At 43.9% G+C, this 18,220-nt stretch overlaps 1 protein-coding gene across 1 annotated transcript in view; it reads right to left on the reverse strand.

Annotated features, from left to right (window-relative positions):
• LOC101952801 (guanylate cyclase soluble subunit beta-2-like) overlaps window positions 1–15,315 on the reverse strand; it is a 29,953-nt gene extending 14,638 nt beyond the window's left edge. Inside the window, exons 1-8 of the mRNA XM_065558020.1 lie at window positions 14,724–15,315; window positions 12,845–12,918; window positions 11,735–11,829; window positions 10,308–10,468; window positions 9,822–9,921; window positions 7,729–7,949; window positions 6,759–6,870; window positions 641–744 (exon numbers count right to left, since the gene is read on the reverse strand). Of these exons, the coding sequence (XP_065414092.1) occupies window positions 641–744; window positions 6,759–6,870; window positions 7,729–7,949; window positions 9,822–9,921; window positions 10,308–10,468; window positions 11,735–11,829; window positions 12,845–12,918; window positions 14,724–14,918 (1,062 nt within the window). The 5' untranslated portion in view covers window positions 14,919–15,315. The remainder of the gene's footprint in view (window positions 1–640; window positions 745–6,758; window positions 6,871–7,728; window positions 7,950–9,821; window positions 9,922–10,307; window positions 10,469–11,734; window positions 11,830–12,844; window positions 12,919–14,723) is intronic.
• Between the last annotated feature and the right edge of the window lie 2,905 nt (window positions 15,316–18,220).

Below are 18,220 nucleotides of genomic sequence, written 5' to 3' on the forward strand. Positions count from 1 at the left end.
TGCTGTTGGAGAATCCAGGAAACAAATGTGTGTTTGATGATTGAGTGACTGAGAATGATGCACTTCGTTAGCATGTGTGCAGGCACTTCACACTCAGAAATCTCAGTGAACCCCCTTGCGACGTGGGAGACCCCACTTCAAGTCCCCCTCCAACTGATGAGAAGAAGGGATTTGCTCAGGTATTTGCCACCTTTCAGCAATAACCACAGGGCCATGGGATAATCTGATGTGGGGCTCCCTCAATCTCTCCTACTGAAGTTATTCCATTTAAATAATTAAATATTAACTGGGTCAGAGAGAGAGTGAGAATCACTCCATAGCCTAGTGGTTAGTGGACCTGGGCTAATGGTTATAAGGAGGTTCTCCCCACCCCACCCCTGGCCATTTTGTGTGGAACTAGATGGCCTCTGAGCACATCTACTGGGTCAGGCCACACACAAGTGTTAGATAGAGGTAAACCTATCTTACCACAGTTCATGGATTGCTAGCATAGATGGGCACCGATCTCTATGAGTGGGATGGGGCTTAGGATGCACCCCTGTCATTGCTCAGCATAGCATCACAATGCCTAAATCCCTTTGTGAATCTGGATCTATATGGCTTGTGTGCGTAAAACTTACTTACCAGGTGCTTGCCTTACCTCTTCATCAAAAACAATATGGAAAGGAAGTCCATTGCAAAATGTTTTTGTATCTATCCAGAGCGTTGTAGGATAAGCAGGATCAAATCCTCTCAGAAGTTTACCTGCAGTAAGATAAATCTGAAGCTTTCGATCATATTGTAGCTCAGAAAAACAATTAGCAGGATGATGTGAAATAATAAGGTAAATCAATATAAATAATGTGTGAATATAGATATGTGCAAATTCTAGGTGTGGTACACTGTAGATAAATATAAAGGAACTCACCCATTTCAATTTTATCTGGATGAAAAGTTTAGGTTTTAAAACCCTGAAAAATATGAATCTTTATATGTGTGAAACTATGCAGAAAATAGATGGGTAGCAGTGGGTCTCTGTGAATATTTCAGATACTATAGCAATTGCCACTGCGATATTCACACCAAACGGTATATAACAAAGGTGTTCAATATAGTCTACCAGCTGCTTATGGACACTCATAGCGGAAAGATTTAGGGACACAGTTTGCTGTCCCTTATGTGCAGAAATCTGGTCCAAGAAATGGAGAACAAAAGGAGTGTGTGTGAAACATTCCTTGAGCTTTTCCTGAAAGCAGTCGCTTTGTCTGTGGGAAGGTAGCAGCTTGCAACCAGAAAGGTGATGTTTTCATATTGCATGCTGAGCACAAAGCATGTAGACTGAAATGTCAAAAGTGCCTACATAAAACACATGCCCAATCTTGTTGATTTTCAACAGGTCTTAGGCACCTCAGTCACTTAGGATACGTCTACACTATGATTAAACACCTGCGGCTGGCCCATGTCAGCTGACTCAGGCTTGTGGGGCTCAGGCTGAGGGGCTGTTTAATTGTGGTGTAGATGTTCGGGATCAGGCTGCAGCTACCCATCTATTTTCTACATAAAGGTACATCTCCAATGCAATTAAACAGCCCCCCCAGCTGTGGGTGTTTAATTGCAGTGTAAGTGTGTACCTTTAGGCACTATTGACTATTTTACCCATATAACAATAGACAATCTCTGAGAATGGGAAATGCATGATTAATACTGCATGGTTTATAGCTAAGCGTTCTCCAATAACTCATAACTATCAGACTGCTGATTATTTCAAGTGAGCTATTTTCAAATGTCTGTCATTAGGAGCAGAGGAACAAAGGTAGCAAGTTCTCAGGTGACTATAGAGAGAAGGGGGCTAGATTAAGAATTCAAGGCCTAATTTTCAGAAGAGTTGAGGTTCTGCAGCTTTAGCTGAAGTCAGTGGGAGCTCAGCATCTTTGAAAATCAGACCCTTGGTAACTCCAACAATTGATGAGCTGTTACGAGTTAACACAACGAATCAAATTCTTTGATTTTTAAAATGCAGTTCTACTTCAAAACATGATGAATGGTAATTTTGTACTCTGCAGATCTGTATTTAGAGTCATATAGGTTGATGCTAGATTCAGACATACGTTTTCACTCCTATTAGCCCTATTGAACCAAAACGGCTTTGGGAAAGTGAACTGGATTCTAATCCTTGTGGATCACCAACAGAATTCAATCAGCTACCCGTGAGAGAACCTACTATACCTATTGATACACAGGTGTCACCTACGGCCTTAATCAGACAGCATTATACTTGCACAGCTGTATAATTTATACAGCATTATACTTGCACAGAGGGTATAATTTGGCCCACAGCACCAATACAGTTGATGATGTTTGAAAAGGAAATAACCCAGTTTCAGATCTCAGGCTGAGCTTGCAAGGCTGGCAGCTAGAAAATCTTTTTTATTATTTTATTTTGTTATTTGTAAACTGAGACTACTTTATCTGGAAATCATTGAGAGTCATTAAACATGACAGTCCACGATGCTGTTTTTACAGAAGCACTTTTAGGGCATGGCTACACGTGCAGATGTAGAGCGCTGTGAGTTAAACCAGACCTCGGAGAGCGCAGCAGGGAAAGTGCTGCAGTGTGTCCACACTATCAGCTGCAAGCACACTGGCGTGGCCACATTTGCGGCACTTGCAGCAGCATTGGGAGTGGTGCATTATGGGCAGCTATCCCACAGAGTAGCTCTTCCCATTCTGGCGCTGTGGCTTGTGGGAAGGGGACAGGGGGTGCGAGGCATTCTGGGTCCTGTCCCAATGCCCTGTGATGCATTGCTTCACATCCCAGCAATCCCTGTGCTTCCGTCCACATTTGGTGCCATCTTTCAAAGTTTTTTGTACTGCGCACTCTGTCTCCCTTTCATTCTACGGGAATGGATCCCGAAGTGCTGAGGAATATACTGATGGGTCTCGCCAGCACGTCACATTTGGCAGTCGAGTTACTCCTTAAGATCCAAACCAACAGTTAGGCCTCCGACGATGATATCGAGTCGAGTAACGCATATGACACGAGATGCTTGTGGCATTCACGGACATGCTCACCACCGTGGAACGCCGCTTTTGGGCTTAGGAAGCAAGCACTGAGTGGAGGGATCACATCGTCATGCAAGTCTGGGATGACGAGCAGTGGCTGCAGAACTTTTGGATGAGAAAAGCCACTTTCATGGGACTGTGTGAGGAGCTCGCCCCCATCCTGAGGCACAAGGACATGAGATTGAGAGCTGCCCTGATGGTGGAGAAGTGGGTGGCTATTGCAATCTGGAAGCTGACAATTCCAGACAGCTACCGATCGGTCACTAACCAGTTTGGAGTGGGAAAGTCGACCATTGGAATCGTGTTGATGCAAGTTTGCAGGGCCATTAATCGCATTTGCTCAGAAGAACCATGACTCTGGGTAACATGCAGGACATTGTGGCTGGCTTTGCACAAATGAGTTTCCCTAACTGCAGAGGGGCGATAGATGGGACGCATATTCCAATTCTGGCACCAGCCCACCTACCCTCCGAGTACATTAATTGGAAGGGGTATTTCTCTATGGTTCTCCAGGCACTTGTGGATCACCGTGGGCGTTTCATTGACATTAACGCAGGCTGGCCCGGAAAGTTGCATGATACACGCATCTTTCAGAACACTGGCCTGTTCAGGAAGCTGCAAGCTGGGACTTTTTTCCCAGACCAAAAAGATCACCATAGGGGAAGTTGAAATGCCCATTGTGATCCTTGGAAACCCCGCTTACCCTTTAGTGCCGTGGCTCATGAAACCCTACACAGGGAGCCTTGACAGCAGCAAGGAGCGGTTCAACAACAGGCTGAGCAGGTGCAGAATGACAGTGGAGTGTGCCTTTGGCCATTTAAAGGGCAGCTGGCGCTCTCTGTATGGGAAACTGGACCTGGCCGATGACAGCATCCGCGCGGTTATATCCGCGTGCTGTACCCTCCATAACATTTGTGAAGGGAAGGGTGAAAGATTCACTCAGGCATGGAACTCGGAGGTTCAACACTTGGAGGCTGAATTTCAACAGCCAGAGAGCAGGGCTATTAGAGGGGCCCAGCGTGGGGCTGCAAGGATTAGGGATGCCTTGAGGGAGCAATTTGAGGCTGAAAGCCACCAGTAATGTTCGGTGCCCTGCACGGGAGTGAAGTGCAGTGGTTCCAATATTAGTAGGAATCTGTGTTTGCTATGCTGACTTGCATTGCCTGTTTCTTTCCTGGGTTAAGGTATTTTTTACTTTATGCAAAAATAAAGAATGTTTTCAAAGCCAAAAAATCCATTTATTGAAAAGAAAATTCATGTATTGAAAAGAAACACAACTGCTTGGGGAACAGAAAGGGTAAGGGGGTGGGGTGGGGAATGGTACAATCACAGATTTGCTGTGTCCTGTCTGGAGTGCTGTGCAAGGAGTGCTGCACTTCAGGCTGGCTAAAATGCATGGTGATGGGGGTTGAGTGCAGTGAGTAAGGGTTGTAGTTTTCAGTGCTGGGTGGTGAAGATACAGGTGTTGGAGGCAGCTGATGGCGATAAGAACCCAGATGTTGGGGAAAGTGGGTTGGAGGTGACATGGGGGCACAAGGGAAAGAGTTTGGGGACAAGGGCTGCAGGGGGGTGTGGGCGCAGTAGTGCTCCGCCTGGATGGCTACCAGCACCTGGATCAAGTCCGCTTGGTGCTCCATGATGCTTATCAGCCGATCCGTGCTTTGCTGCCGGCGCTCCGTGCTTTAGTGCCAGCGCTCTGCATTCTGCTGGCAGATCCTCCTTTCACTCTCCCTCCACTCCTGTGCTTTTAGATTTTCATTAAGGGACTACTGCATTACTTCATGCAGCATGTCTTCTTTGCTTCTACGTGACCTCTTCCTAATTCTTTGGAGTCTTTCGGCCGGTGATAACACGGACGGCTGAGATCTCAAGGTTGCATCTGTAAAGGCAAAATGTAACACTTAGCAGAGGCAGCATTGTTCACATCAAACAGAGCAAGGATTCACCTGTACTTAAAGACAAGCACTGTCTAATGATAGCGAAATTTGCCCATCCCAAAGCGAGCGCACATAACCCCAGAGAGCCCCAAAATGGTGAGTAAGCACAGGGTCGAGAGGACTGATTGTTTCACAGCCGTACTGTCCTCTGGGTTTCTGTGCCTTGGGAAGAGCCAACAGCTCCAGGGGGCCCCTATACTGAATACTGTCCCCACATTTTCCACAGGAGTTCATCCTGGAAGATATCTCGCTGCTGAGGGTGAGCTGGGAAGCAAGGGAGGGTCTTCTACTGCAATGCAGCTTCTGCCCAGGCCATATGCAGCTTGCCTGTGTGCAGCAATGGTCCCCCCACCCATCATGGCACAGTGGCGTGGACATGTTAGTCTGACTGGGACAAGGAGTAGAGTAGCGCTCCCAAGGAACCTGTGCAAGTGCATTGCATAGCTTCTGGATGGGACCTTTGAAGAGATCACTGAGGCCAATTACCGCGATGTGAGAGAGCACATCAGTGCCCTATTCCACATCTAGGCATGCATGCAGCCCTAACCCTCCTTGCCCCAAGAGCCTGCACCGAGTAACTTCCTTCCCAAAATAAAAGCCGCTTACCGGGCACCTCCTCTGGTGTTCGTTCTTCCCCAAGCACCGGCTGCTGAGACTGACTACCTTCCTCCTAGCTTGAGAACAGCTCCTGGCTGCATGCATCTAGGAATGCCGGGGTGTCTTCTCCTCCTCAGCCCCCTTGCTCCCGCTTTCCTCCTCATCCTCCCTTGTTGAACTGGGCTCTGAAGTGTCCATGATGGTCCTCCGCGTGGAGGTGGGGTCACCCCTCAGTATTGCGTCCAGCTCTTTGTAGAAACAGCAGGTCACGGGCAGCACCGGAGCGGCTGTTTGCCTCGCGGGCTTTGCGGTAGGCATTCTGCAGTTCCTTCACTTTAACCCTGCACTTCAATGCGTCCCAGTCATGGCCCCTTTCCATCATGTCCCTTGATATCTGCCCGAAGGTATCGTAATTCCTATGGCTGGAGCGCAGCTGGGACTGGACAGCTTCCTCCCCCCAAACACTGATGAGGTCCAGCACCTCACCATTGCTCCATACTGGGGATCGCCTGGCGTGTGGAGGCATGGTCACCTGGAAAGATGCGCTGAGAGCACTCCACCCCTTGCTGAGCAAACAGGAAGGGGATTTTCAAAATTCCCAGAGAATTTAAAGGGCGGGTCTGACAGTTGGTCACCTGAGGGCAGGGCAGTAGAGTTCAAAGTGATGACCAGAGTGGCTAGAACAGGCATTGTGGGACACTTCTGGAGGCTGATCAGAGTGCATTAACAGGCCAGGGTGTCCACACTGGTGTCGTGGCGCTCCAGCCATGGCGCACCAAGCGTTATGCCTCTCGCGGAGGTGGATTACCAGGAGCGCTCCAGCCGCAGAGTCAGTGCGCTCTACGTGCCTTGCCAGTGTGGACACGTCGTGAGTTAGAGTGCACGGGGCTGTTTTAATGCACTCTAATTCGCAAGTGTAGCCATGCCCTGAGTGTATAACCACCCTCTAAAAATGAGACACTTTAAAGCCTGAGAGGCACACAACCTGCTGCACTTGAGTATGTGCTGTCAGTAAGCATGCTTCTTTGTCTGCAACTTTAATGGAATACAATATTCTAGGATACAGGGAAAATATGAATGGTGAGTAGTTAATGGCAGTGAAGTTATGTATAGCCTATCGAATACTAAATTGACAGTATTAATAGATGATGTCAGATTCCCTTTGCATGATCTCCCTCTTACCTCTTCCTAGTGTAACGATTCCTCTGATTGTTTCCCAGTGATTTTTCTTGGCGGGACAAACAGAAACAAGGCTTGTTCTGTCTCTAATCTTCTTCATGTTTTTTTCAATACCCTGTGGAATAAACCCAATCTGAACATTCAACTCTATTTTCAGTTCTTAAAACTCTAGCTCTGTGGGCCAAATCCTCATCAGGTGTAAATCAGTATAGGCCCACTAACTTCAAAGAAGCTATGCCAATTTATACTACCTGAGGATCTGACCCAAAGAAAAATACTTTAATGGAGATAAAAAAATATAAAGGGCAAATTTTTCAAAATTCTTTGACCCCAGCCTTTGAACTTAAACTGAGACATGCAAATTTGGTAGTTCAACATACAGTTGTCTGTGTTGTACAAGATGTTGCATACCCAGACAGTCACACATTTGCACAAACGTGCAAATCAGATACTTAGCATCTACCTGATATCCATGTGCAAATTCCATTTGCACAATCCAAATTTAGGAACTCAGATATACATGCCCAAAAATGTGGGTACGCACATGAGGTATTGCAAGCTTAGAGGCAGTTTTGAAAACATGGTAGCTACATTTATATTTGTATACCAGACTAAACAAATAACTGCAAATAAATCATGTCAAACTTCCAAAGTTAGTTCCCAGAGGCTCAGGGTCTGGAACTGTGTAATGATTAGCCATCCTTACTACTTCTTAAAATATTTCATTTCCTATGGACTTTAATGGGAACTGAAGGCATTCAGTAAATTGGAGATTGGACCTGCAGGACCCAATCCTGCAGATTATTCTGTGGTGTCAATGGGATCTGTCTACATAACTTGCAGGATGGGAGCCTTAAATGGTAACAGCAGATTCATCTAAAATATTTTGGGTAAAAAAATCCCAAGTACAGTATTTATTAATGAAAGATATTTATTTCCCTGACATTTATTTATAGGAGGAACATCAAAATACCTCTTTATTCAGTTGTTTCTCAATTCGCCTTCCAGAGTCAGCAATGTATTGTGGTGAGGAAGAGAATTTATTTCTCTTTTTGTATGAAAAAACAGGTTTTTGAGTGACAAGGAAAACTATATGTTCTTTTTTCCCAGTTCTTTCTTCCTCCTCTGTTTGATTGACTATTTCCATTGAAATTTCAGTGTTGAAAAAATCCAGGGCTGCTGCACCAATGATTCCTGAAAGGGAATAAAAGACAAAATTCTGTAGCGAACTAAAACCTTCCATTATAACAAATATTTGTGCAATGCTGTGTACTAACTCAAGCATTTATAGCTGACTTATGCAGTTTTGAGTGTTTATATATAAAAAATCAGAAGTGCAAGATGACATATGATGAATTCATTCATCATATGTGACATATGAATTCATTCATCATATGTCATCTAAGACTAGTTACACTAATGTGTACGTTTTGGGCTAAATCCTCCGCTGGTGTAAATCAGCCAACCCCCACTAATTTTATACAGCGCAAGGGCGATTTACACCAGCTTTGATGCGACATACACCTTGGGATGTTATGAGACATATTTAACTATCGACATAGCCAACCAAGTTAGTGCAGAAGATCTGTAGAATCTGAAAAATTCTCTAAGGACTGAAATGAGCCTTTAGACTGAGCCATAAGTAAAAAGGGGTTTGTAGCTGCACCACCTTAAGCAGCAGGCTGAGAAGGAATTGAGACTCAGAGACACCTCTCTGATTTGTAATCCCTCCAGAGCTCCCATTTGATGTGGGGAGTGGAGGGGGAAGAGGGGTAGTTTGCATTGTTTGCTGCTTTGGCTCTTCATCAGACACTGCACTCTGCTGGCTGGGCCATGGAGGGTGCAGGGGAGGCATCCTCCCCATCGCCTTGCCTCATCCTCGCCCATATGGCCCCAGGAGAGCAGTATGGGGCTAGAAGGCCCTGGTCTCCCACCCCCCTTTCACTCCATGCCTAGATTCAAGATCCAAACAAGTCCCGTATTGCTGGGTTGTGGGGTGCTTTGAGGCTTTAGTCCTCTTACTGTCCTGTGCAGGCCAGTCTCAATCTAGGAGATTGTCATGCATGTACAAACTGTTTTCCTTTGTAAAACACACTGCAGCTATTTTCTAATATGTATATTTAGACAGATGATAGAGTTTTGCTATGATTCTTCCTTTTTATTTTGAATAACGTTTTTCACAGTATGACCTTGATTATGTAGTCAAGGGGCATTTTCTCTCTTGACACAAGACATTGCATCAACATGCATTATTATTGCTTCAATTTGTACTTAAGAATATGTGGTGGTTGAGTGCAGTATTCTACAGTGACAATGATCTGAAAAATCACTCTGCATTTCTAGAGTCCAGTGAAGTGTCAATTCGCTATGCATTCTGAAATATCAAAAGGCAATGGGTATTCATAAAGGGAGAAGCTTTGATTCCCATTTGAGATTACAAGTTCCTTTGAAGGGGCTTCACTTAATCATCTAGAGGTTAAGAGTGGGGATCTATTTTATCATAGCACAAATATAATTGTGAAATATAGTGATTCTCTCAATGTTCACATGGATCAGTTTCTGAGTGAAGCTATGGATTCTTGCAAATGCTAATGGAGGGCCTAGTGCTGAATTGAGTCCAATGGCAGTTTTGCCTGGATATTTATTGCAGGATGTCTCCAAGATGTGTTTTTAACACCTCTCCTCATACTCCATTTTAATGATTTTAGGGATATGAGATATAGAGAACTAGCACAAAAGTGGACTCCATAATGCACATCAGCTGTTTCAACTTCTTCCACCATAAAAATCTGTGTGTTTTAGAAATGCTCTGGCAGGACAGACATTAATGGCCTCTTTTCAGAATTGCCATGCAGTGCACCCCCAAACCCCACTGAAGTCAATGAAAGCTGCAAATGCTCAGTAGCTCTGAAAATTAAACCATAACAGTAAAATACTTTAAAGTCAATCAAAATTCTGTCGGGCTGTCAATTCTCGTCCAGAGAACTTGTGAAAACTAAGCAAAGAATAGCTGCCAATGTATAAGTCTATAGATGTAATGCATTACTAGCACAACTGCATTATTACCTGGAACAATATGGCACAGACCTCTTCTATCTGAGTAGTAATGCAAATGCATTGACCCATCTTCATTCTTTTCTACCCTAAAAGAAGGTGCATTCATCTCCTGAAAACAATAATAATAGTTAAATATCCTCTATCATAAGGGACACTAGTGCAATAGCAAGCTCTAGAAAAGCACTTTGTATCTTATCAAAATAAATAGTTATATTTTATAATGCTGATGTCGTTTCATTTGCATTTATCAGAAATGAAAGATCTTTATGTTGGAAGGAAACTATACCTTTGATTTGATTCAAAGTATTGAATAAATTTACATCTAGTATTAAGGATAACTTTGAATAACTGACTTCTTTCCCCACTAGTGCATCAGAATAATTAATTTCAGTGCACAAGAGGGACGGTTGTAGTACAGTATTTTGTTGACATGTCAGTGTGTAAACCCTGGCAGGGTACATCCATGTCTGCTCAGTAGTTCTTACTTCAACTTGCCTGATAAGAAAGAGACAGGTAACTATGTAATGCATCCAAGTTCTCGATGAACTCGTAGAGATTTCCACCCAATGTTCTCAGCATATGGTCATAGCCTGACCGTTTGCAAAATTCAAAGAAAAACTCTCCAAACTGCTTCAGAACCATATCAGGGGGAACATCTGGCAAAATAAAGATACCTTAATTAATTAACATGACAGATGTGAGAGTTCTAACAGTGCTGAGAAATGGACTAATAATAAATGCAAAATGTGTGTAGAAAAGGTAGGGAATGTTAAGAAATGTGTGTGTTACACACAGGACAGGTCAGGGGAGGTGGAGGTACAGAGGTGGAACAGAGCTGTCCTTTGTACTCTCCCTACCCTGGGGTCTTGTGTGCAGGCCCCATTCCTGGGCTTAACTGGGAGCATCTTGAGAGCAGCTCTAACTCACTCTAGCTGTTAGCCCCAAGGAGCTGAAACCACAGATGGGGGATCAGGGTAGCATAGGAGCATCCCATCTTGCCCCCTTTCCCTCAGCCATGACCCCATATGTAACAGGAAAGGGGTGGCGTAGGAGCCCCTATGCAACCAGAATATCCTCCTTTCACTGAGCTGTTCTTCCATCCGGGGCTTAATAAGTTGGTTGTATGGTCAGAAGCTGATGGCTGCGCAGTGCAAATCAACCATGCTACACCCAAATATCCCAACCCACAAGTCTAACTTGATCAGTCTTTTGAAATGTGTTGATCTCCAAATAGCAGCAAAAGCCATGGCTATGTATTATGCATCTTTATTGTATATTATTTTTAAAGAAAAATTGAAAAAAAATGTTATATGACTGTTAGAAATGGAAAAACATGTATTTTCTCTAGCTGTCCCATCGTCTAAAATAGAAAACAAAAAAAGTCATCTCCAGTACCTGTCTAAAATTCTAATATTTTCAATATTAATTCTTAATACTGTTCTCTGACTCGATTCTCCCCATTGGTGCCTGCAGATGAAAACTGCACCTCCCTGAGCCCTGGGGCTGCAGTGAACTTCTTGTGAGAAAGGCAAGCAATGTTTTTACTATAGCCTTCCCCCAAAAGGGTAGATGGGGAGGATAGTCTTAAACTGAGTTCAGGGCCCTGTAAGAGCTCCCACTAGTGGAGGGTGTCTGGTCAATTAGTCCTAACTAACATTACCCCTTTTGGGAGCTCCAAACAGTGACCTGCTCCAAGCACTTTTAATCATGAGGTTGGTGCAGCTGCCTTCTGGAGGAACTTCCCAACTCCGACCCTGCTCCAGCACAAGCAGGTATAACCCAAGATCAGCTTAGTCCCTGGTTTATAAAAAGCCCAGTAATACTCCAGTTGAACTCATTTGGAAAACTCCCATTGACTTATCTGGGGCACAAGATCCTCAGAGGCTTGGGCCCAGGTATTGTTTTGTATTGCATTGACATACCTAACATTTTGCAGGCTTTGTCAATTAGCTGCATTGTGATCTCATCTTTGTAAACTTCAAACGTCAGAAATGTGTCCTGAACTCCTGCCTGGATTCTGTAACAAAAATGAGATTCATGTTGCAATATCATTCTAAACAGAACACGTTTAAGACCCCATTGGTATCCGTTAGTCACAGTTCTCCTATTTGCACCCCTCACTGTGGTACCTGAGAACGACCCTTCCCTTCATTAATATTAACTAGATAGATGAGTACCTGTTGAGGACAGAATCTAAACTTAAGGCTCAAACCTGCAACCTTTGCTCATGTGAGAAGTCACATTGACATTGGTGAGACTTAAATACGTGCCTAAGTGATTGGCTGAATCAGGATGTATGTTGTTCAAGGCTGATCCTATTATTTATTACTGTAGTGCCTATGAACCCCAACCTAGTATTAGTGCCCCATTGTGTTAGGCACTGTACAGATGACATTACTGCTTTTGCTTCTGTTCCATTGGTTTACTGTACATTGTGGCACATTCTGATCTATTCCTGGTTCCCTGAGGGCCTGAACCAAAACCTATTTAAGTCAATGGGAATCTTTCCATTGGTTCCAATGGACTTTGGATCGGGACCTGGATCACTTGGTATCTACATTTGCTTTATTTTTATTTCTTTATATTATGTAAAATTCCATAAAGCTTTTCAAGTTTAAAAAAAAAACCTAAAAAACAAGAGAGAGCAAAATCAATGTTTTCTATTACATTTAATTACTTTTCCCTGAGGCTCCAAGATGAAATTGACTTCAAAATAAGGGTGGCTTCTATTCAGCATACGGTAATTACTTTTCAATAACGATACAATGAACCAGTGTGTCTATTGCCCACATGTCCCTCAGACAAAATGTCATCCTTCATTATTTGGTCTAATAAATGAAGTAATTAATGTCCTAGGATAAAATGTTGCAGTGTAAATGCCTTGACTTTGACTTAATAGGTAATTTTAATAATTGCTTACTGAATAATGAATACTTCAGCATTCATTCAACAGTGAGAGATTGGTATTCTGTGGTACTATGTTCCTTATTATACTTTCTCTTAATTTATTCAATTTCTTAGGAATGAGTTACCTTAATTTTTCCCATGTTTCTTCACCATATTTTTCAACCACCAAAGACTTCAGGCATGTGTTTATAAATCCATACTGCAGAAATAAATATAGGAATATGGAAAAATTATTTACAAAAGTGCCCTTGAATCATGCAAGTCTATAATATTTTAAATTCCACTGTAATAATATAATACAAAATAGTAAATAACACTCTGCACTCATTTAGTGCCTTTCAACCAACGTTATTAAGTCTTTTGCAAAGTTTTGTATTATTTATCTGTACATTTAAAAAAAAATTACGGTAAGAAAAATTCTTATTCCTGTTTTATAGATTAGAAAACAGGCAAAAGCAGGCAAAAATCTGCTCTGATGTCAATCCACATTCATTCCCATGGAGTTAGTGCAGATTTACATCACTGTAACAGAAAGCAAGATTGGCCCACTGTTGGCTCAACTATTGTGTGTGTATTTTCTAGGTACATATAAAATGGAGGTCACAGTGGTTGAAAAAGGTGAGTAAACATTAAGTTATACAGATAAATAGTATCAAAACAGCAATAATTACCCGAAGTTAGGGGCAGCTTTTGCAAATTGGGGACTTACCCACATTCACATGGGCATGATCCACTGACATCAATGTTAAACCCACCTGTGACAGGCATGGGGTTTGGTGTAGGCCTGTGGTGAGTTGGTGTGAGAATGGGGACTGGAGGGCCCTGTCAGCCCTCCAACCCCACTGCTGCTATATACAATCTGAAATCACTATTTTAATATCAGAATTTACTTAGAAGAAAAGGAAAGTCCTCAGTAAGGATTTCTGCCACATTTTTAAATGTTCACAATGAAGGTCTGATCCTGCATTTCTTCAGTATTATCATTATACAGCGGGCAAAACCTGCAGGGAAGTCAATGGGAATTTAACTTGCTTCCAGGCTGCAGCCCCTATCTCTGTACTTGACATAGCAGTGGAGTACTTCATTGCTGCTGTGCAGTTCAATGGAAAAAAACATCATTTCTGGATTTGGTAAAATGCGTGATATTCACCAGAATGATCAAAATAGGGCTTGTCATGGAAACACACGTTTAAAGAAGATATATATTCTTTAAGCTGTCAAAGTTAGGATCACATACATTCAGCCCAAGAAAACTTGTAAATCCACAGAAGCTACTCTGTTTGACACTATTCCCTATAACAGTTAGGTAGCCTATCAGTGGTTAATATGCAGTCCATGGGACATCCAGGCAGACATTTGCGTCTTGCCCAATGAATAACTTTATAACCTTAATAAAGTGCCCGTCACTCTTTTCGAGGGACCTGCTCTAACTGTCCATCTGTGATAGTTAGATTACACCATCTCTGAGGTTTAGGGATGGTAGAAATGCAGCGTTGGACACTAATACAAATTCCTATCACAAATTGCCTTCTCCCCCACACCTTTGTGCGCCAAGTTTCAGCCCACACCGCGCTCTGAAAGTGGGGGGTCGTAATGGGACATTTACAGGGCAGGGTTTGTCTAGAACAGTGGGTTTACTCTGCAATTACGCTCTAGCTCTCGGCCCCTTAAGGCTCTGATCTGATACCCACTGCAGTGACGAGGAGCCTTTCGTTTGATTTCGGTTGGATCTGGCCTGTAGGTGGGATGGGAGATCTTTAGCCACTGCCACAGCTGTTCCTGCGCTCCGGCGTGTAACCGCGCAGCAGACCTGGCGGGGGGAACCGATCGCTGGGGAACCTGGCTCAGACCCATCAGTGGCGGGCCCTTAGCGAGAGGCTAAATGCCGGATCTGCCCTTTCACAGACACCCCCTAAGCTTCCCCGCCACGCACAGGGCAGGCTGGCGGCTCGCGGGGAATCCCCCCATGGGGCCGGGGGTGGAAAGGACCCAAGCGCCACTCACCATCCTGGCACCGAAGGCGCAGCGCTGGATCCCGCGGATCTCACCAGAGCCGGGCCCTTGTTTAAAGAGGCGAAATCGCCCCGCTCTCTGCGCCCCAGGACGGAGAGGGCTGCCCCGCCTCCATGGTACCTCGGGGTGTTCAGCGGTTCCCCCGCTCCCCACACGCAGAGAAAAAGGCTTTAAGCCGTGGCCCATTGGCGGGCAGCCGTCCCTTAGCAAAGCCTCAGCATCGCCGTTCCCGGTGAGTCAGGCACCGCGACGGGTCTGGCGTCTCCATCCTCCCCCCGGGCATCCGCTGCAGGGCGGCGATCATCTTCCCCCAGCGATCCGGGCTGGAGGAGCCGGCTCACGCCTGAGCGGCAGCGCCTCGCGCCCTCCTTTGCAAAAGCACAGCCACCATCCCCGGCTTTTCGGGCTTGCCGCCCCTCCGCAGCCGGGGCTGGGTGGGTGCCGATCGCTTGGCGCTGCGCTGGGCGGCGCTGGGGAGCTCAGGTCGCTGTCCAAGGGGCGCGGGTGCTGAACTCGCGCTCCGGAGTGAGCCCCGGTCATTCAGCCCTGCTGCCAAGGGCTTGGTGCAGATTCTGCCGTGCCCAGCAGAGCCGATCGGCTTGTAAGGCAATTCATTACGCAGAAAAGGAAATTTACCAGCCCTTGCAGGAATGACAAGTAAGCCAGTAAAATGCAAAGGAAGGCCCCATTACGATGGAGTTTTTCCAGTGATGTTTTTGTTTTCCTGATCGAAGGTATCTTGTCGCAAATTCTGGCAAACACCATTACTGAAATCCTAAATTACAAGCTAAAATACCCATGATTTGATTAACATAGCTAAGAAAATCACCGGGCTTGCGATGCTTTTTTAATGACTCATAGGTAATTATCATTAATAAGCCAAGTAGTGTAGCAAAAACATTCACAGTGTGTTTTCATTCAAAGGATACTCGGATTTAGATAGGAAAAATATAATTTAAAGGTTTTGCATTGGATTTATTGCTGCCGCTACATGCTGAAGGGTTCCTGTCGCATTTATATACGCATACACATGCCATATTTCCTGCTGCAAAATCAAATATTTATTTAAACATCGACCTGTAATAGAAGGTTGTTAATCAGTGTAACAGCCAGAACATCTATGCTGAGCTCTACTGTCAGCGGTACAGAAGCCAGGGCCACGTCCAGCTATCCGGCGGCCGAATTGCCGCCGCAGATCGCGATCGCAGCTTTTTTTTTTTTTTTCCCCCTTTTCCCCCCGCCGCTTGGGGCGGCAAAAACCCTGGAACCGGCCCTGACAGAAGCGATCCGGGTTTTGTGCGCTCAAGCACTTTTTCAGTTAATGTCATGCCTTGCCTCTCACGCCTTTACTTCACCACTATAGCTGCCTTACCTCGTGTTCACGGAGCCATAGATCCCTAGCCCGTAGGTGTCAGTACTGCTAGCGGAGAACCAGCTTCCTTCCATGGGGGCCCTAGGACGGACCACCATGTAACTGATTCATTTCAGTTGTTTAACGTTATAAAAAGGGGTTGCTGTTTTGCTGCTAGACATCTGGGAATGATCAGGGTAAGGTAAGTGTCACAGGACGTTCTCGTGTCATTACACAACAGATCGAACGGATACTCCCGTTATTCTTTTAATCACAAACATTACTATAAAGGCAAACATAGCATCTCTGTCCCGAGTCCTTAAAAATGTCCACTGTATTGTAATGGAGTTTTGAAACAAAACCTCATGGTGAGAGCACACCATGAAATTGCTGTAAAACGAAAATCAATAACATTTTAATGTAAATACAAAAACCGAAGTGAGATGGGTTCTGTGCATTATATGTAGCTGGTCTCTTGGGTTACATTGGTCGTACGTTCGATTTAGGCGGTATGTATAACAAATACAAAACATGTTAGAATTACAAATAAGTTAAATTCAACCAGCTGGGGCAAATTCAGCTCTGGTGAAGCTCCAGTGAAATTAAGTTTGGCCGTTATATTTTGTTGTACATGAATGCTGAGGGTTCCTGCATTCAAAGTAAATAGGCTGCAAAAGGAGAGGAGAATTTATAACAGTAATTTCAGCCTATTGAAGGGGGTTTATAAAGCTACATTCAGCTACGACAAATGCAACCGTATCACTGAGGCAGAACGTATCTGGCAGCAGCATATCTGGCAGTGCACTTGAGCATTTCCCTTTTGTAACTTGTCTTTTAAAAGCATAAGACTTACTTTTTGATGACGTTATTTTATTATGTATTCAGGTCAATGGTTGCTCGTTTCCTGTTTAGCAAAGTAATTAAAATGAAGGAAAACTCCACAGGACATCAGCCTTACTACACAATTCCAGTCAAGAGAGTTAGTTTCTATTATCGTCAACTTCTTTGTAATTTTACCTCTAGAGGGCGTCCCTTCCCAATTTTAAATTTAGAAGCGGATTACACAGGAGTAACACAACGTGTATTGTTCTAGGATTATTAGCAGATTCTTGACTACTCAGAGGAATGAATATATTCGAGGTAAATAAAGAACAAAAATATATTAAATAAGATTTTTTTACCGTTAAAATGCATCCCTTTATATACCTTAGGTCCTGTTATGCTCAGAGGAACATGACTAAAATGTTGAGATCTGGGTGCCTAAAATCATGCTCCTAAATCCATTTTGGGCCTCTACTTAAAAGTAATCTGATTTTCAGAACCACTGAACCCCCTGAAATCCCATTAAAATCAACAGGACTGCAGCTGCTCAATACTTTGTGAAAATCAGACCACTTCCATTCAGCTGCTCAAATATGAATTTGAGCCTAGATTCTCACAGAAACTCAAATTAATTTTAATGAGAGTTAAGCACCTAAATGCCTTTCAGGAGCTGGGCCTTCATAACTTTCAGTGTGAAAAAAATCAGTCTAGGTCTTTTTTAAAAAAAAACAACAACACAAGATGAATGAATACGTTACCTGCTGGATGAATATGTATGTAATATGCAATGACTATGTCACCACCATTAAAGCCTTTCAGTAAAGAGAATAATGTCATAGTGCAAAATTCTGAAAAATCCAGTTCTGCTAATACAAGCACAAACCCAGTAGTACATTGTTCACATAAAACACTGTCAAGTATCAGGGGGTAGCCGTGTTAGTCTGTATCTACAAAAACAACAACGAGTCTGGTGGCACCTTAAAGACTAAAAGATTTATTTGGGCATAAGCTTTCGTGGGTAAAAACCTCACTTCTTCAGATACATAGAGTGAAAGTTACAGATGCAAGCATTATATACTGACACATAGAGAGCAGGGAGTTACTTCGCAAGTGAAGAACCAGTGTTGACAGGGCCAATTCAATCAGGGTGGATGTAGTCCACTCCCAATAATAGATGAGGAGGTGTCAATTCCAGGAGAGGAAAAGCTGCTTCTGTAATGAGCCAGCCACTCCAGTCCCTATTCAAGCCCAGATTAATGGTGTTAAATTTGCAAATGAATTTTAGTTCTGCTGTTTCTCTTTGAAGTCTGTTTCT

This window comes from Chrysemys picta, chromosome 9, assembly GCF_011386835.1.
Source record: "Chrysemys picta bellii isolate R12L10 chromosome 9, ASM1138683v2, whole genome shotgun sequence".
Taxonomy (NCBI): domain Eukaryota; kingdom Metazoa; phylum Chordata; order Testudines; family Emydidae; genus Chrysemys; species Chrysemys picta.